A 21,656-nucleotide genomic window follows, 5' to 3' on the forward strand; every position below is an offset into this window, starting at 1 on the left:
TAAAATTCTCATAAATGAAATACAACTGCAACAAGACAATAAAACTGCTTAGAAAAAAAGCCACTGCTCATGCCTTAAACTTTGAAACTTCACACAAAGGAGTTTTACTCCCAAGTGTATCATTACAGAACATGCCCATCTGAGAGGTTGTGTCTAATTTTTCAGGAAAACAAAATCTTCAAATAAGGTAAAATAATTTAGAGGGAGTAAAGGCTAAAGAAGCAATTGTTCCGTGCTCAGGGACTTGAGAACATCTTTCTGTGACTGAAATGCCAGGTTTTTCTTATTTATTGTATGTACTTGGGCATTTACTTAAAGTATTCATGTCACAAGTTCCCTATAACATAACAAGGAAAATATCAATTCTTAGCTGACAGAGCAACTGTGATGCTACTAAGCATTCTACAAAGCAGAAGGATAGCCCCCACAACAGAGAACTGGCCATTCCAAAAGCCAGTGAAACATGCCTGGCACACAGGGATTACTATATTTGTGTTGACTCACAATGGTTCACAATCTCTGTTGATCTAGACTGTCCATGCAGAGTTAAAACTGCAGGTTCTAGAATGAATAAACCTGCAATGACTACCTAAAGACTTTCTAGCATGAATGAAAACTATATCTTCCACAGAATCAATGAATTTGGAAGCTAGAACATGAGGAACAACTCTAGAGTTTTTGAAGCTACTTTCAAATTTCAAATGGATTCCATGAAGGCTGCTTCCTGATGCAACTGAATGGGAGGGTGAGGAGTAGAAGGACAGAGGAAATTCTTCCAGGGCATAGAACAGGAGTTGGGAAACATTTCTTGCAAAGCACTAGATAGTAAATATTTTAGTCTTGTAGGCCATATGGTCTCTGCACAAACTAACCAACTTTATTGTAGTGCAAAACCAGGCACAGACAAATATGTAACTAAATGGGTGTGACTTGGTTCCAATAAAACTTTATTTACAAAAACAGGTGACAATTCAGTTTGGGTTTAAGTGTCAAAGTTTGCCAACTTCTAGCATAAAGAACAGATTACAGACTTTGGAGTCAAAGAGCAGCAGGTGTGAAAAATGTGTTGAATTTCTCTGAGTATATTTCCTTATTTGCATGCTTTTGATGAAAATGTCTGTAAACAATCTGGCACAAAGTAGGCACTCTATAACTATTGTCTTCTTTCAAGGCACAAATAGTTGTAATTACTGAACTAATAGGATTTCAATTTGAAAATGACAATGGGCTTGCAGTGTGGTTTTTACTTTCCTCACAATATCCTGCTGACTTCTGCCATGGTAATAACAAATATCACTCCTCCTGCAATGTTTTTCCTAGGGCTACTCAACTGACCCCAACCTTACATTCTTGGCACCAATACCACAGATTTCTTTTTTTTCAATTATTTTAGTTGTAGATGGACAGAATGCCTTTTTTTTATTTGTTTATTTTTATGTGGTGGTGAGGATCAGACCCAGTGCCTCACTCATGCTAGGCAAGTGCTCTGACGCTAAGCTACAGCCCCAGCCCCACAGACTTCTTTTTGTGTTTAATGGTAACTTTGTTCAAAGTCTGAAAATGAAGAAGCAGATTGGAAGGTGTTGTTCACAATTCATTCAAAAACAATAATCTCCTCCCTTCCTTTCTTTTATTAATTGCACACTACAAATGATCCACACCCTTCCGTTTGGGCTGAGCACACAGAATGAAGAAAAATATATCTATTACCCTGTCATGGGCACTTATTCCTATCAAATCTGTTTCATAAAGTTTTTGACAAAATGTTAACGTTCTACTAAGCAATTTGCAACAATGTATCTATCAAAAATCATCCTTTTTTGAAGGTAAAAAAATAACTTGCAGAAGATGTTCACTGGTTAGGTGCAGGGGAAATGTAGAGGTGATACGTTTCAGAAAACGGAAGTTATTTCTAATGGAAAAGGAAACTTCTATTCCATGACCTTACATTAATCACTTTCAATCTTACATGTCATTTGTCATTCTGTGACATTCTTTTTAGTTGTGCCATGATTCCTGGATACCGATGTACTGGAAAAATACAAAGTTCAACTGTATTCAGACTTTAGTTACTTAAGTACAGGTGCAGTTTACTCCCCTGCAAAGTTCTGGGGAGTGAGACCAGATCCCTGGTCTTTGGTATTCCTTACAGTGAGTGAAATATACTTGATTATACCACTGACAAAACTAGAACTTGGAGCCGGGGGCAGTGATACATGCCTGTAATCCCAGTGGCTTGGAAGGGTGAGGTAGGAAGATGGTTCAAAGCCAGTTCAAAGCCAGCCTCAGCAACTTAGTGAGGCCCTAACCAACTTGGTGAGACCCTGTCTCTGACTAAAATACAAAAAAAGGGCTAGGGATGTTGCTCAGTGGTTAAGTGCCCCTGAGTTTAATTCCTGGTATTAAAAAAAAACAAAAACAAAAAAACAACAACAACAACAACAAAAAAAAAAAACCTTGAAAATATATCCTGCTGACTTCTGCCATGGTAATAACAAATATCACTCCTCCTGCAATGTTTTTCCTAGGGCTACTCAACTGATCCCAACCTTACATTCTTGGCACCAATACCACAGACTTCTTTTTTTTTAAAAAAAAAATTATTTTAGTTGTAGATGGACAGAATGAAAATATAAGTGGAAAATTCTAAGCTTTGTCCTTTATGGTGTGTCCACAAGTGATATTTATGAGCCATCTTGTCTGGTTGTCACTCTAGCATACCAACAGAAGCTCCAGATTGATTATTAAGTATCTTTGCTGCCCGATGTTTAATATCCATGTTGATTCACTTATAATGAAAGAGAATAGGGTTTATAAAAAGTGAACATAGGAGCTATGGTCATGCTCAAGAAAGGGACTCATGCTGTCATTTCATTTTAGAAGCTGTCCACCATCCTGTTCTCCCTAAAGAGGGGAATAAAAGAAATATGGAAGTACAGATTGTTGCCAAAAAACAGTAAGAAGTGAAGAAGTGAGACAGGGAAAGGTATGAAGTTAATAAAGTGTGCTTTACCAAGAGCACTTAGGGCAACTGGAGATTAATCCCAATGGACAACTCTGGGAAAGAGTACAAAACATTCCAGCCCACGGGGAGGAAGTAAGGGACTTATTGAACCTTGTCCCATCAAGGCTGGCTGGAGGCTGTGGTGGTGAGTGATCAGTAACTCCCCTGTGTAATTTACTGGTCCTGGGAGGCATGGAAAAATTCCCCAGGCCAAGGGAGAGAAGACCAGTGACTGCCACATTGGCATGGCACTAACAGCTAGAGAAAAGAGGGCTACTTTGATTAGGCAACTACAAGAAGGATATTTCTTAAGATGAACTCTTGCAGAGGTCAGAGGAAGGTTGTGTCAAAGTCATCCAATTTGTTCTGCAGCTCCAATGTCTTCTGACTAATTGTGAGGCTAAACACAGCCTGCATCTGATAGTGCTTTCTCTATTCACCTTGGTCATTCCTGACTTCAGGGCCACAATCTACCTACAAGTATTTATTTGCAACAGACCATAATTGGGCAATGGCTGATAGAGTTGCTTGGGAAAGAAAACATATGAAATTTAAGAAGTCAGACTAAAATATATATTTCCTTATCTAGATACTCCTTGCTTCCATCATTTCAACTCATTGTGAAATTATTATTGATTTTCTAAAACAGTTGTTTCAAAGTTTTAGGCCTCTGAAGTAAAATTGATTTTTTTAAAGCCTAAGTTAAGGACTGCTTGAAGACATTCACCTTCTCTCTCTTTCTTCCCCTCTCTCCCCATTATCTAAAATGTCAACTCTATTTCTATATACAAGCCTGACAGATGTTGCCTTCTCACCTTCCTACCTGGAAACCAGAAGACTCTGATCAAGTGTGTCAGGATCAGGGTCACGGTGGGGGCTGGGGAGGGCATCCTGCCAGGTAATGGAAACACTGCCTGCTTTAATTTTATTGCCAAGAACAAAGTCTTCTTAATGTTTAATAGAACCCTTAAAGGCGGGCCTCATTGGCATAGTTCTAATTTTTTTGAAACCACAAACAAGGGGAATTCTTTAAGGCCATTTCATGAAAAGCAGAAGGAAAAAATACTTTATTCTACAAAAATTAAAGCAATCCTTTGTTTCAGCCACTGATCCCAGGTTAACATTTGCATGTGACCTCTTTACAGGAGCATCTGTTGGCACTGTCTACCTGTGTGCCCACTCCTTCATTCAGATTAGCTCATGAAAGAACTAACTTATGAAAAAACTGGACAGAAACTATCTTCCTTTAGGATGTCATCTTGTAGCATTATTAGCTTCAGATAACAGGCTAAAAGAAGGAACAGTTTGCACCAGAAACCAACAAGCCAACACTCTCTTCTTGTAAACCACTGAAACTTAACTCAGTGCTTATTTTGATTCTGCCAGAAAACTAAACTTGCTATGGAGTCCTTGAATTCTTAGCTGCAAGTTTTACTTCTTTCTTTCCTTTTCTTTTCTTTCTTTATTTTTCTTTTTTTCTTTTTTTGTCAAAGTCTTAATAACCAAGGAATGAAAGTGAGAGGAAATGAGGTCACTCTAGTTTCTCCATGAATGAGGAGGATGTCAGATATATATATATATATATATATATATATATATATATATATATATATATATATTTTTTTTTTTCTTTTTTGCAGTACTGGGGATCGAACCCAGGCATGCTGTACCACTGAACTATATCTTCAGTTCTTTTCAATTTTTTTTTTGTGATGCTAAGGATTGAACCCAGAGCCTTGTGCATGTGAGGCAAGCGCTCTACCAACTGAGCTATATCCACAGCCCTAATTTTAATTTTGAGACAGGATCTCACTAAGTTGCCTGGACTGGCTTGAAGTTGCAAGGCCTCCTGCCTCAGCTTCCCAAGTAACTCGTATTACAGGTGTGTATCACCAGTGATAATATGTGAAACAAACCTTATGGATTTCAGATGTCCTTTGGTTTCTGGTTTGAAGATTTTGTATATATGTGTTTTGCATGTATGCATGTGTGCATGTGTGTGTTTAGGGATCAAGAGAGTCTGATATGAAGACATGACCCAATAAGTCATCTTTAGACCCTAGTTGACTAAACCATTATACATGCACCAAACATTTTTTTTTCAGTGTGTCCCCCAACTTGGGTCAAAGTGGCTATTGGTTCATATCTTCTTTCACAAACCAGAACAGGCAGAGAGGGTGTCCTACAGCATTCAAACGTACAGATTTATAAGGGAAAGACCCACTATGACCTCCCTCAGGGCTCAGCAATGCCCCCATATACAATTCTCCCATTTTTTACTTCCCTTCACCAACTCCATCCAATTAGCCTTTGTCCAGTGGCAGAGCCCCCGTGCTGCGCAAGAGCTCCCCTGTATTCATCCATTATGGTACTTATGTTTCTAGGAATTTGTGGCCACTGAAATGAAATCACAGAAACACTGTCCTTGTACATTCTTCTTAAGAAGGGCCCTTTCTGGGGCTGCAGGTATGGCACAGTGGTAGAGTGCCTGCCTATGCATGTGTGAGGCACTGGGTTCGATCCTCAGCACAACATAAAAAATAAATAAAGGTATTGTGTCCATCCAAAACAAACAAACAAAAATACTTAAAATTATTTTTTTAAAAAGAAGGGTACTTTCTGCCATTTGGGGTAAGATCTATGCAAATCAGCTAGCACTGGAGGGAAGAAGCAGGTGAACTCTGAGAGCATTCCATTCACTAACCTATAGCTAGTGCTGTATGTGACATTTGGGAGATTCTAGGAAGAGTGTCCCACTTTTCAAGTAGTCTGAACCACAAAGAGAGGGAATAGACATGAACTTACAGGCCAAGAGAATTTTTATCCAAGGATTACATCTACATGAACCATTCACTATGTAGTTTTCCTTGAATTTTAAATTCAAATTGTGAATTTCCTTATGTACTCATAAATCTGATAAATTTTTATAAAACCAACAAATAATCACTCATGGGGGTCCCTAAATCAATGTTTGATTAACTCAAGTTGAACAGACAATCAATTACATCTCAATTACATGAGGTCAAATTTATATTCAAGGAAATGTGTCAATCTTAAGGGACAGTACAATGGATTTGAATAACCAATCTAACAGCTCAATCAAGATACAACACATTTGCATAATGCCAGAAAATCCTCCCACCCCCAGTGATCATTTTTCAGATTTTTAACATGAAATTCCTGTAACATTTTAAACTGCATTTATAAATTTACCATGTTCAATTTATAATATGAGCACTTCAAATGCCTAACAGGATAAAATTAAAGCCAAGTCAATCCTTCCTGAATCCTTAAGTAGCTCTTATAAATCAAAAAATTATTCAATTACAAAAACCATATAGGGAAACTCAAGTTCTCTTGAACACTCCAATATTGTTTTGACTTCCAACTTAAAATCCTAGGGCTAATAAAAATTATATATTTCAAATTTGGAACTTAAAAGCAAATCTATCAAATTTCTATAAGATGCCATTTTTTCTCAATGCTACAAATTATAAACATATAAATATGTTCAATTCTAAATTCTAATATTGACTCTGTGGTATTGTTAAGGTCTTCATCTTTATATATATAAGTCTCAAAATTCCTGGGGAGGAGGAAAAATAAAAGAATCTGATTGTACTAAAGGAAGCATATTTTTCATCTCAAAGAAGTTGTACCTATCAGGTCTATGATTAACAGTCAAAGATTTGAGAACAACCTGAAGGTTCCCTGCTCTACTAGTACCATAGATGTATACTCACTAAGCCTGTGTGATGGTGGGTCCAACATATTTCAGTAAGAAGCCCCCTAGGACTTTATCTTCTTTCAGTTCTATTACCTGGTTTGGGTAGAAATTCAGTAGCTAATCCAGTTACCATATTTTATTAGTTGGTTGGATTAAACTCATTTCTTCACTGGTTGATTTTTGTTATGTCTGGCTTCAGGCCACATCTATAGTCATTCAAATGCCATTCACATCAAAAGGTTACTGGGATAATTAAATCAGGAAGTGATTGCAAAGGCTTGTCAAATGGTCATAATTGTTTTTACTGCACATTTGCATAGGCCCTACACTTTTGCTTTCCATACCCCACAATCTATACTTTGTTGTGGGACTGTAACTTCTTTATACATTAATCTTCTCCTTATGATACCTGCACGGATGAAGGAGGCGCCACTCTGATGAAAATGGACACAAAGCTTCCTTGAATAAACTTATCCGACAGCCCAATGCCAATATCTCCTAGTCAGGGAATTAGATCACGATGATAGTTTTCATTACTTCATATATGTGAACCTGATGTTCTATCTAGTGAAAACAGTTTTTCAAGTATAGTAAAAGTTCTATCATAAATTCCCAGGCTGAGAAGTTACCTCACTTGGTTGTAAAAACCTTTATGTGTTGCTCCTCACTGTGAGCCTTTTACATTCAGTGGTAGCCCCAGGCCTTTTAAATAGCTGAATTTAAAATTTCATATTTCTGTTTCAAACAAAAATAACCAGTACTACAATTGCACTCTTGTTAATGGAAAATTTATATGCATGGCTCAATTATTTTGCTGTGGAATTTCAAAATTAGAACAAAGCTCTTCAGTTTTTCCTATAACACTTGGCAATTAAACATAGAAGTCAATTGAAAGAAAGTAAAAGATGTGTCCTGTTTCTCCCATAATCTATACTTATTTTATACCCAGGCATAATTTTGAGTTGATTCTCATAAAGAAGACAAATTTATATTCATTTATTGAAAATAGGCTAAACCAAATATTCAATCCATTGATTCAGTGATACCATGCTTGTCTCTGAATAAAATGAAAAAGAGCCACAATGGAACCCAACATTCTACCTGAGAACCAACTGCACACCTGCAATCATCCTCTCTCACCTGGAACCACAAGCTAAGATCATCTCATGTTCAAGTTGAGTTAGAGCTAACTATAATGGTTAGTTTTTTAACATGTGCAAAAACTGTTTCTATTATTCTTTATATCAGAAACATCTCTACTGCTCTAGTCAGTCACATGTCATTATTTCATGACAAGAAAGTTGTGTGTGGAGCAGTATGAGGAAGATATGACACATAACCCTTGTATTGTACATTAAGATGCATCAGAAAAGCCATGCTTTCACTATTCCTTTCTACTGCTCAGCCACTGGCCACTCAATTAAGGCCTATTCCTCCACATCTGAGTGTGGAACTTGGCAATCTGTGCTACATATTCAAACATATCTGAGGAATTATCTTCAGAGGCACACACTAGTGATCAAACTCCAATGTGAGTCACTTAGTAGAATTCTGAATACAACATGATAGTTTATTCCACCCAAACTAGAAAGATTAACAGATGATGAAAAGTTTGGATAATGTTTGAAGTTTCAAAGCTGAAATGGAGGGATATTATTCTGAAAGTAATATCAGAAAATTAAGCTTCATTTTTTTTTCATTGATAAGATTAATTCCTTATGCCAAAATACTAGAAGATGCTTCCTGATATCTTCTCATTATTCTTTATGAATATAAACAAGAAAATAATAGTTTTCAATGCCTGTTATAAATCCGTTTATTTTTAAGGCAATGGTGCTGAATCTAAGGGGGTCGGGGAAGTTCAGGTTACTTGTTAGATACTACTTTTATAAACAATTAAATTTAATATTCTCCAAGGAAATAAAGTTTATTTTATAAGCTGTCAAATTTTGTAAACTTGGTGGCATAAACTAGATACATAAGCATTATATACATGCAATAGCCAAAACTTATTTTTCTTCTGAAATGATGAAGTTCTATGTAGACTGACAGTTCATTTTCTCCTCTGTCATGGGAATCCTAAAACTTGAACCTGAGAAATCAACTTTACCATGGTGGTTACCTTAATCCAGTTTCTGAATGTTGCCATATTTGCCCTATCACATCATCATTTCAGAACCATTTACATAGAGAACAATAGCTGAATGGGGTGTGTACAGTATGGTTTAATAAGACCCAGGATCTGACTCTAAATAATCCCTTAAAGCATCCTTCCAAGAAGTGAGATGAGGTAGGAATTTGATCCTTATCTTCAATTGACAGTGAATTATAACTTTGGATATTCGAGTTGGCCCCTAGCAGTATATACTTCATCCAAGATCACACATGTCTGTAAGACACATGTGAGTTTGGATGCTGGGCTTCTCTGAATGAAGCAATTGCTAAGGTTTCCATTCAGTCAGAATGCTTTGACATATGAAATTGCACAACAAAATCAATTGAAACAAAATAAAAAAGTTTATCTCACTTTTTAATTCAGTCATTTTTCACTATTTCAAAATTTACAAATTAATGCTTTCAGATCTTGGTCAATGACTTTGAAAGTCTTCCACAGACCCTCATATGTTTCACCAAGATATTTTAAACAATTTTTTATAAGCTACACATCACCCAAGATAACCCATACCCCTCAAACCTCTCAATTTATAGAGCAGAAACCTAACGAAAAGGCACTTAATTCACCCACAAGGAAGTTTGTTGCTCCACACACCAGCAGCACTAGAAAAACTTAGAAAAAAGTCAATAAGAGAGCAAAACCTCTCATTAAAAAAATTAAAAATGTTTAAAATTTTAGTTAGGAAAACAGTGACAGAAAGTTTTCAAAAGGTGATTAAAAACAAAGATAACCCAGAGGGGCCAAGGCCAGCATTTTGACAGGATTCTGAATTAGAGCATGCTCTTCTAGGATGACTTGGCAAGGACCACATACCCTGCTGGGCCTCTATCTTCCCTAAACAGCTATGACAGTTATTCACCCTTTCCCAGTAGTTCTCTACCACTATTTCACTGGATTTATAGTCACGGTCACCTATAATTCCCAAAAGGTACATCTACTGTGTGTCAAGATGTTGTATTTGCTACAAGAGAATCTGATGAACACTAGAGATGCTAATAAACTAGTCTTCTGATTTTTCTAAGAAAATGGTAAAGAAGAATGGGATGATGAAGAGATAGTCCATATGTGACCTAAAAGGTAAATTCTGCAGCTGATCCAAATTTTGATCGTTTTGCATAGCTTGTCCTAACATTCCATATAACCTTAACTCCAAACTCACCTGAGGGAACTTTCTACTATCTTTCTCTCCTACAGGAAAAAAACAAAAACAAAAACAAAAAAACAAAGCAGCTAAAAACTCATTTGTTTTTAGAATCCCAGCCATCAAGTTACACAAACATTTCTTGGGTAAACCAAAGTTCCTCTTTCAAAGCCTCTGCCTCCTCAGTCACAAAATGTCTTGGCCTTCATATCCTCTGTTCTCTAGTTTGAATAAGACTTGGCAATTACACAATCAAAAAGCCATTTTGGTTGCTTATCCTCATTTATAAAACAAGCTATGAAAACAATGAGGGTCAGGGGGAAGGCCTTCAAACTCCTCCATTTTAAAGAAAACCAAAGGTGTAAGCCCAGGAGGAGGGGTAGACTTATAAGGATGTGGCATTTCCTCCCTGAGTCCATGGGAAGGAATTCATTGATTTAATTTACAACAATTAGGAGTTGCCCCTGTGCTGGGAGTTTTTTTGGCTCCAGCTGGCATGGGAATTATTTTCTTGAGAAATGCTCAGACCCAAATACAAGGACACCTTCAGGAAGAGGAAAAGGAAGAAGTACAGTCTAGGAACCTCGGATGTGAATCAGGAAATTCTTTTCCACTGCAGTGATTTAAAAGAATAGCATGCTGGTGCCTAACAAATTCCACTAACTTTTTAGAGTTTCCTAGTGCTGTGAAGTTTTCCCTTGCATGGGTGATTGTCTTGCACAAAGACATACATATTATTTTCACACTAACTGAAATTATTATTTCCTCAAAAGAATTAGGGATTTCAATTGTAAGTATGAAACTTACAGAGGTCTGTGTTCCTTCAACATTTGTGAACCTTCAAGGGCAAAGTTCAAACTCAAATGCAATTATGAAAGGCATTCCAGCTCCCATCCCTTCAAAACTGGTTCCTACCTATTCTTCCTTCCTACACATTTTCCATTTCTCCAGATAAAACCATTTGCTCTATATTCATTCAGTCCTTGTTTCCTGTTCCAACACTGCAAGCAGTGTTGTTCCTCTCTCTCTTGGTAAACCCAAATGGTGCCTTCCCTTGAAGGAAGGCTAAGATCACATGTGCCCTCTCCCACCCCTAGCTGGAAGTAATTGTATATTACTCACACCTCACTCGTGGCAATTACAGTTTTACTTTTTATTATATTGTAAGTAATCTTTTGTGTTAGTGAAGATAGCTCCCTGTGAACAGGGTTCTCTGCAACTAGCATGGTGCAACATACAGCAGAGTCCAAAGACCAACAGTCTCCACAATAGAAGGTCATCTTAAGCAAAATTAATCAAAACATGGAAATAAGACAAAGAGAAGACAGTGTGCCTTCCAATGTCATACTAGTAATACTCCATGAAGCCAGGCTCAGTCCGGGTTACCTGACTCTCCAAACTGGAATGGAACACAGTTGGGCTTTGTATTTGATATTGATTATGGCTTAGACTCCACAAAGGTAGATATGAACTTAGAGAAAACTGGTGTCATGCAACTTACTTTACCCAAATGTTTTTGCCATGTTGTCCTGTGGGTCACTGATCAGTGTTGTGGCTAATTTGGCTCTGTCATTCTCGCATTCTTTTTCCCCTACTGCTCCCTGCCCACCCCCACCCCCATGTATATATGGATCAGTTTCTGGGTATCCTCTTTTGAACCATCTTTAACACCATACTGGTTCCTTCATTAATGAGATAAATAAATCTGGTATGTACTCATTCAATTATTATATGAGAACTGATAGGGAATAAATGTAAAACTAGGTACTTCTACTATCATTATTTTTCTACTCATAAATAATTTAATTTTTGTCTAGAGTAAATGTCCTGAATTCCGAATTTACTCACCTGTAAACATTTTTTTCCATTCCAAAAGATTTATACAAAGCAACAGAGAAAGCTACAAATATTCTTTACTCCTTATCTAGAATAACTTCTAATGACATATATGTGTCTATTTGCAAAACTGCAACAATTGACTCAGTAATAGCTTCATTTTAAAAGCCCATATCTCAACTAAAATAATATCTGATATCTTGAAATAAAAATAGTCTGCTTGTCAATTTCTTGAGTTTATCTCTCATCTGAAATTACTGAACATGATAGAATGTAACTTGACATCATGTTAGGATGAATTGCATTTTGTAAATTCAAGTCATATTAATATTGCATTAGGAACAAGGCATTTGTTCTGAAATCACTACCAGTCATAATAGAAACCAGACACTAATGCCTTTAAGAAGTAACTAGCAGAAATTGAATGAAATAATCACCCTATCCATAAAGCATTTATAAGATTTACCATAAAGCACAGGTATTTTTTAACCAATGAAAAATTATTCTTTCTTACTATTCTAAATATCAAATGACATTGCATCATAAAAATAAAATATAGCACACGAATCATTCTATTTTGTTCATCCATTTATTTGTGTGCTACATATTTACTTTACCCTGCCATAATGAAAACATTATGCTTGTTCACTACTACTTCCAATGTTGTTTTATCAATAAGACTCAATGTGTTCCCAGGGGAGATTACTGACACAAGTAAATCCTATTGAAGCAGAAGAATAGAAAGGTCTGGCACAACATGCTGTCTCTGTTGCTGCTGCCTTCACACTTCCTACTTCATCCAACATAATGAAAAGATTGCCTCTACCTTAAAGCTCACATAGTTCTTTAAGTCAAGGGGCTCTATGACGTGAACCACTGAGCTACTTGACCAGCTCTAATCTAGTCTCTCACCACCATTTTGCTCTTATTGCTCCTCGCTTTTCATTGTATACGTCTTTCCATCCCCCACCCATCACAGCCTGCTCATCAGCATAGATTGAATGGCTCAGATAGGGGAGGAGGACACATCTAATTCCTACCCCTTAGATATTATCACAGAAAAGCATAACAAATTAGGAGTTCCAGCTCACATGTTTCTCAGTAACCAATTTTAAACTTTCAATCAAATGAGAGCACTTGTAAGTAAAAGTACAAACTTTATGAACCTAAGTATTTGAAACCTTCCCTCAAAGCACCAGTGTTTGCATAGTAGATATGCTTTTAAGCTGAAAGTACCTGAAAGCAGCATTTACTGATTTTTACCATGCTGAAGAATGTATCACTGCTAAACACCATTGTGTTGTACAAATAAGCTTACCCCCAATGCTGAAGTATTTCTTAAAACAGCTTGTGTGAAATCTACTAAAGTCTCACTCCCCACTAAACCTTCAGCTAAGTTGTGTTCCTCTCTTTTAATTGCCCCTCCACATACCATATTTATCCAATCTAGAATGCTGGAAAATATCTCACTCATATTTTGTGTTAGTAGGAAAGAAAAAAATGCCAATCATTTAACTTGCCCCATTATTAACTTTTTGAAGTTGTAATCTAATTTCAGACAAACTGGTTTGTGAAAAAGCATGCATCTTAAAAAATGCAATAATCTACTAGCTCAGGGCCTCACCTTCTACCACACTGTACTTTAATTATTATTAGTGTTCAAATTGGCTATTTGCAGTCATTGTGCATATTTGTACAAAACAAATTTCCTGAGCTTTTTTTCTTATTTTTTAGTTGTAAATGAACACAATGCCTTTATTTATTTTGATGTGGTACTGAGTATTGACTCCAGTGCCTCACATATGCGAGGCAAGTGCTCTACCACTGAGCCACAATCCCAGCCCTTTCCCTGAGCTTTTTTAAAAATTTATTTTAACTGATACATAAAAACATTGAAATCATACACATTTATAGGCTCCTGAGCTTTAACTGTATAAAAATTACTATGCAAGAATCTGGGATTTGAAGATAAACTGCATTTGTTTCCTGTTTTCAAATAACTTATATTCTAATTGGAAAAATGGAAGAAATACATGAAATGGTGATTAAAACTACAAGATTATTGATAAAATGTTATGAGATTCAGAGAAAGGAGGGATGAGTCTGGTTCAGAGAACCATAGAAATATTCACAATTAAAGTATTCCTCAAGTCAGAACTTGGAGGACAGATAGGAATGATTCAGACAACGAGGCATGGGGTGCGGGTGAAGCTACCAGGCAGAGGGATCTGTTGGGCTAAAGGCCAGAAGGCTTGAAGGCAGGGTGAATAAGCAATTGTTTCATTTCAGTGTGTGGGGTGTGGGTAGTGGGAAAGCCAGGGTCAGAGAAGTTGGAAAAGGCCTCTAAAATTGCCATAAGCAACTAGCATCCATTTTTCCCATATGAGGTACAGTATCATTGCAGGTTGTTATTGGTGCAATTGTGGTTGATGTATGGAAACATGTTGCAAATAAGAAGCATTTAATATATATGTGTAGTTGGCTAAATTGTGCCTCCCAAAATATGTTCAATGGTACCTATGAATTGGGCCTTTTTGGGAAATGGGGTCTTTGCAGATGTAATCAAGTTACAGTGAAATCATAATGAAGTAAGGTGGGCTTGAATTCAATTACTGGAGTCATTACAGGAAGAAGGAAATTTGGACACAAACAGAGACATATAGGGAAAATGTCATGTGACAACAAAAGCATAGATTCAATGCTGCAGCTGCAAACCAAGGAAGTCCACCAAAAGGTGGGAAGAGACAGGAGGGATCCTCCCTCAGACTTCAGACAGAAGGAGGGCCTTGAATTTTGGACTTCTGGCATCCAGAACTGTAAAAGAATAAATTTCTGTTGTTTTATGCTGTCCAAGCTTGTGGTAATTTGTTACAGGAGCCCTAGTAAACTAACAGAATACCTTATAAATAGTGCTTTCTTTGGCTGTTCTTTGTAGAAGTGATTAAAATCTGTACTTAGGAATGCTATGCAATGCTGGATCAAGGAGAGCTATAAAAGGAGGGGAAACAGTCCTGGATGGGAAGAGATTCGCTGAGGTTCTAGTTCTTTCTAATTCCATCCATCTTATATATTTGGCTTCTTCAGAAGAATCAATTTGAACAAAGATGACTTTGAAATTTGAAAGCATGTGGATATAAAAATGCTGACCTAGAAGTTTTCACAAGGAATATGCCACACAGAGATAGACACTTACTTCGACATGTTGACAGGTTTGGATGAGTTTAGCCAAAAGGGTCTCCAGTTCCGTGTTCCTCTTAATAAGGTTGGTGAGGTTACTCTCTAAGTTTTGCTGTTCAAAAAAGAGAGGAAAAATGTTATTCTGCATACTTTCATATTTTAATATATACAAAACTACTCATACTCAGAAAAACTGATACATTTTTCAGAAACCAGTGAAATGGATGCAGCTTCAAGTATTTATAGATTCAAACTGCATTTTCAAAAGTTGCATTTCAAATAACTTTGTAAAAATACTCAAACTTCATCTTTTTGTTTCTACTTCTTGTACGAACTCAGATATTTAACCAAATAATTAGTTATGGGTTACTGCTAGGTGGTGAACTAGGGAAAAGGAAATAATTGGATTTTTATCCCTTTACCTGAATCTGAAATGGCAATAATATAAAGAACATATTCCCACATCAAATCACCTACTTCTGAATTTTTAGGATTTACCATTTTGTGGTCAGGCGGAGGTAAATCTCTTGAAAGGAAGTTAACTTGATCAGCTATTCCTGACAATATGCCCATTTACAGGCATTTATAAGACGTTCTTGTCTCACACATTTACTCATACTACATTTTATTGTACATGCTTCTATTCTTTGTCTATCAATGCCAAAGAAAATTTCCTTGAACACTCTATTTATATCACTGTCCTGTTTAAGATTATAGAATCATTCCTTATTCCTTTAGAGCATCAGATTTTTAAAGTTCCCTGGAATGAATATTTAATCATATTTTCAACCACAATAACCCTCTGTTCTGGGTAAGACTCATTTAAATTCCTTCTCATTCCATGAGTTCTTCATTTATAACATTCATTCATTTACTTATCCATTCACACAACAAGTACTTATTAAGCTTCTAATATGTCAGACTCAGAGAATTACTGGAGAAGCAAAAATAAAAGCATCTACTCCCTATTCACAAGGAGATGGCTGTGCAATTGGGAGAGAGATGTTGGAAATAAGGGAAGGGAGAGAATCCATGGCTACTTAAAGGTTTCCCAGGGGGGCAAAGTCTTTTGTCTGAGGGTGGAAGGATGGGTAGAGACTTTTTGTTGGACCCAAATCGTCATTTCTTGGAGAGATTAAATGCAGATGGAAGTGAGCATATGGAAATAGATCAATATCATATAAGGGAAGTATAAGTATAGTGAAAATATATGCTTTAACATATAAGTAGTTCCACAAATACAGTGGAGATATGCAACAAAGGGAAATTTTGTGGAAAAGCTAATAGATCTCAGATTTTTAATGCCATCTGGGAAAGATGATTTGGATGCTGAGGGTGTACTTAGTGGTGGAGTGCTTGCACAAGATCTGTGTTCTATCCCTAGCACACACACCCCCCAAAACAAGATTTGTAAAGAGTGAAGAGAGTTTGAAAACTAAGATTTTCATAAAGGTGGTAACCTCTGCATCAGGCTGAAGAATTTATGGAACTTTTAGCTTGTCCTACTTTCCAAAACTTTTTACTTAGAAAGGTGTATTGGAGAAAACAATCACTTTTACCTAATGCTTAAAATAAAGTCAAAAGCAGAAATCTCTGGTTATAATAAATTAAATTTATTAATCTGACATTTTATTGTCTAGGATTTTTCTTTAATTCCAATGGCTGTATTTTCATTTCAACTAGGTTCTTATCACATCTCCCTTTGTTGAACTGTTTTCTGCTCCTTTTACAAAGATGCAATTTCCTTCTTCATAATTTCAAGAAAACTAAACATAACTTATTCTTAAGCTCATTTGAGAAAGGGCAATTGCACATTTTCCTGCGTTTGCTTCATGTTTCCAAAGGATCTGATTTTATCTTGTGTCTTGTAAGTTTTGTCTGACAGTTCATCTGATGTTAACTTTCCTCCCCATACTGTGATTTGAGGATTGAGATATCCAGTAAAGTGAAGTGCACACTCTGAGGTTAGGACATAAGGTTTTTTTCCCCACAAAGAGGGTGCTCCCCTCAGGACACCAGTTTGCCAAGGAAGCTCAGATCCTGGTTTGGCTCAGTGCCTCTATTTCCTTCTGAGAGAATTCCATGTCTGGCTTCAATTCCAGAGATGTGAGGGGTCCTTTGAGCCTGGTATGTGTTGGGGGGGGGGGGTCTTTACTTCCAGTTGTATGGGGCTTCTACCACAGGCAGAGTACACTGCCCCATGTGTTCTCTGAAGTCCCCATTGCCCCATCTCGTCTCTACTTCTTGAGAGCAGCCTAACTTCAGTTCCCCCCTCACCATTCTACAGTTTCTTTCATTTCTGGTTCCTGGATATTTTCTACTTACATTTAAGGTTGGTTATGAATTCTTCCAAATACACTTTAAAATATTTTGCCTATAATTCTCATGCATTCAGAATGCAGGGTGAGATTTGTGCCTACTTTATCCAGACTGGAATACCAACAAGAAACCATCAATTTTGTATTGGAAACACCAAAAACATCTCAAATATAACTATTTTGAAAGAGAAAACCCCATGTAGAGGATGGGATACAAAGAGAGGCCAGAAAGTCAAAGAGTGATTTAAGTAATGTTTGCATCAAAATTTTTTTTGCTTTCCAAGCTCTGAACAACAACCCTTCCCCCTACCCCACCACCAAAAGCCTTAAGTTTTTCTACTGCTTGGATTAAATGAACTCCAACTGGTCTTCACTTTATGGTCAAAGACCAGAAAATAATTCTGAGGTATTGCATTATTTACTGTCCTTGATTTAGATGTGACTATTATAAGGTATATTAGTCAGTTTCTTTTTGTGTGTTAATCTTAGGGAATCCTTTTACTTTTCTTGTTGGCTGACCCTTCATAGCAGGAAATTTCTAGGGAAATACATCATCTAACTGTTTACAGTTCAATTGTCATAGGTATGACTTTTCTAAAGCTAGTCAGAGAGCCAAATAAATGCAGTCCAACACATTAAGATTTTACAAACATCTGCTTGCACCCCCTCCCTTTATTAAGTATACATCATGTATAAAATCTGTTTTTAATCAACTAATACATAGACTAAAGCCTGTGATTTAAACACTTTGACCTATCCAGATCCGTTGGGGTTATTCAAATTTAAATAGTACAAGTGTTACTGAAGTCCGCAAAGAATTATTGAGTCAGTTAGAAGTATAATAAAGGGAAATTATGCTGAGAGAGAGACTTGTTTCCAAGTAGTACCAAAGGTGCTGACAACATCTTTGAAGAGAACGTGGGTAGTGGGAAAGGAAGAAAATCCACTTTTCACTCAGCCATGTGTCCACTTCCACTATAGAGACTTCTCTGGAACATTTTTGGAGGTTAACTCTATTCGTTAACATCCTGTATGGTGGTCAGTAGGTTCGATAACCTTTTGGTTTTGATTGTACTTTATGCCAAAGAGAGAGAACATTTTTTTGGCATAAGAGTCTTAAGACTAGGTAGACATAACTATCAACTTCACTATGGAAGTCTAAAACCTTCCACAGTACAAAAACTTAAGTTTCCTGTTGTCACATTAAAAACTTCAATATATTTATGTCTCCTTATCAAGCCAAGTTTTTTAGAAACCCCAAAAGTGAGGCATGAGTGATCACATATGAAAGCAAAGAGACTTGAGTTACCACCCTAGCTGGATTCTCTTGGATAAATGATTAGACATGTCTTGGGTTCAGTTTTCCCATCCATATCGAGCAGATCATGATCAATCTACCTATGTATGCTATTTTTAAGATCACAAGAAAAACAGATACACCAGGAAAGTACACGTGTTTGCTAAAATTATGAATTTGAGGATAAAACAGTCTAATCTGGGTACCAGACACCAGAAGGGCCCACTCCTTTATCTCTGGCAGACATGACTCCCAAGCTTGCTGATGGAGTTTTCTACAAGCACCTGGGCCTTTCTGTACTAGGGCTGTGTCTGGCCCCAGGCAGGAAAGGCTGCAGTACTGGGGAGAGTCAGGGGAGGCCAATGCCCCCAAAGCAGCCCTCCATCAGAAACTACTAGAATTGAGGGATGAACAGCACAGCTTCTTCACCTTCTGGGTGGAACCACTCTGAGTCTTGGTCCATAAAATCTCATCCAGGGCCTCACTGGGAGGGGACATGGGTTCCACCTTAACACAACCTCTTTCCTCTTCCTTCCCTCCCATATTTCTTCCCCTTCCAGGTGCTTTCTGGATCACCTCCCAAGTCAAATTCTCAGAGTAGGATTCTAGGAGAACTCCCTTGAGACCATTTCCACAGACAACCTAATATGCTCTTTTCAAATATTCCTCCCTATGAGGAACTGTTACATTGAAAACAACTCTTGGTGCAGCTAGCTGTGGTGGCACATGGCTGTAGTCCCAGCAACTTGAGAGGCTGAGGCAGGAGGATTGCCAAGTTGGAGGTCAGCCTGGGCAACTTAGTGAGCCCCCAAGCAACTTTGTAAGATCTGTCCCAAATAAAAAATAAAATGATCTGAGGATGTGGCTCAGGGGTAAAGTACCCCTGGGTTAATCCTCAGTACCTGCCACCCGCCAAAATATCTTGGTGATACAGAAAGATATTTGCAAATTTCCTCTCTCTCTGACTTTTTCTAGATGCCACGTATCCTCCAAATTCCAGAGTTTAGATCAGTACTGTCAACAGATATCTAATGTGAGTCAAATTTAAAATTTTCTAATAATCACATTTTTTAAAAGTAGAAATAAGCAAAACTAATTTTAATATTATCATTTCAACATTTAATCAATATTCAAAAGTTGATGAGATGTTTCCATTCTTTTCCTTTCTTTTTACCAAGTCTTGGAGTCTGATATGTTATACTTATAACCCATCTCAATCTACACCACTCACATTTCAAACACTCAGCAGCTACATACAGTCAATGGTCACCATATTGGACAATGCAACATTAGAGTCTAGATCTGGGACCTGCAAGCTTTTTATGTAGAGTAATATAGAAAATATTTTTGGCTTTACTAGCTATAAGCTCTCTGCCACAATGACTCAATTCTGTTGCTGTTTTAGAATAAAAGAAACCATAGATAATATGTAAATGAGTGGGCAGGGTTGTGTTCTAATAAAATATTATTTACAAAAAAGGATAGCAAAGATTTGGCCCATGACTATTGTTGGCCCAACTTTGGGCTAGAAGATAAAAACCAAAATGCTGACATTCTCTGGACTCTGGTATGTACACACCTACTCCTGTCAAATACTAACCTTTGTTCCTAACCTTCTGTGTAAATCTAACCTAGATGCCACTCCATGGGCCTCAGAAAGGCTTTTTCTATGCAATACACTAAGAGAAATTTTACTTATGTCTGGAAATATTAGCTTGCCAAATTCACAAAAATTTCAAGAAAATTACACAGCATTATGACATATAGATACATTAATCTGAGGAACATAATGCTTAAGCACACAAAGTCTGTGACCAGTCTGCTTGGGTTCCAATACTAGCTCTAAGACTCTCAACAAATTCTTAATCTGTCTGTGCCTCAGTTTCCTCATGGGGCTGCCAAGGTGATTAGAGAAGAAAACCCATGTGAGCCCTTAGAAGAGTTCCTGGCATGTGGTGTGTTCTGTCAGTGCTTTTTAAATGGAATAAAAAACTTGTTTTTCAAGTTTTAAAGTTATACTGACAAAAGCTAAATTTGAATACTCACACCATCACTGTTATAGTTCAGATCTAGAAAGTCCCCCAAAGGCTCATGTGTTAAAGGCTTGACCCCCAGCTGGTGGTGGTATTGGGAGGTGATGAAAACTGCAAGAGGTGGGGCCTTGTTGAAGTAGTGGGTCATTGGAGACATGCCTTTGAATACTTTTCTTTGTCCACATCCCCTATTTTTTTGCCAGCCATGATGTGAGGAGCTTTGCTCCACTAAGCATTTCCCACCATGCTGTTCTCCCTTACCACAAGCCCACAGCAATGGGGCCAAGAGACAACGGACTGAAACCTTTGAAACCATGAGCCAAAATAAAACTTTTCTCCTCCAAGAAAGTTGATTTTTCTTAGGTATTTTGTCACAGTGACAAAAAGCTGGCAAAATCACCAAACTAAAAGTATGCCCCAATATTTCATAAATGTTTCTTCAATAGATTTTCCAATTTAATAGCAGATGGTTACAAGAATATATCCTCCCATTACATTTCCCCAAGACACTGAATCCAATTTGCTCAATATTCTCATGATGTTATGATTACTGTCAGAATTTCCACTGAGACGGCTGGCTCCTATTTGAGACCCATGAATACGTATTTTTAAAAGTCCTAAATTTCAATGAATACTAACATCGCCATATGATATCATCTCATCTGTGAAGTCCTCCTCATCACCTAATCCAATGGGTAATTCCTTTTCCTTTAATGCTCTGTCTTGCTCCTATGCTACTCTCCTACCATCCTGAGCCAGCTGGTCTGTGGAGCCAGGTTGTTCCTAGGCCTGAGCATGGGCACATGCTCTTTGACCTGCCTGGAAACATCTGCATAACAGAAAATAATTCTACTATCAAAGAGAAAGCATAATGCTATACCCATATCATTTTATTCCTTTTATACTACCTACCTTTAAATACTCATGTGGGAATACTTAGCATACTT

The 21,656-nt window shown here is 37.2% G+C and overlaps 1 protein-coding gene across 2 annotated transcripts in view; it reads right to left on the reverse strand.

Annotated features, from left to right (window-relative positions):
* Mid1 (midline 1) overlaps positions 1-21,656 on the reverse strand; it is a 354,689-nt gene that overhangs the window by 53,592 nt on the left and 279,441 nt on the right. For both annotated transcript variants that reach the window (XM_071606505.1, XM_027946503.2), the window contains exon 3: positions 15,078-15,173. In XM_071606505.1, coding sequence (XP_071462606.1) covers positions 15,078-15,173 — 96 coding nt within the window. The remainder of the gene's footprint in view (positions 1-15,077; positions 15,174-21,656) is intronic.

Source organism: Marmota flaviventris, chromosome X (assembly GCF_047511675.1).
Source record: "Marmota flaviventris isolate mMarFla1 chromosome X, mMarFla1.hap1, whole genome shotgun sequence".
Taxonomy (NCBI): Eukaryota; Metazoa; Chordata; class Mammalia; order Rodentia; family Sciuridae; genus Marmota; species Marmota flaviventris.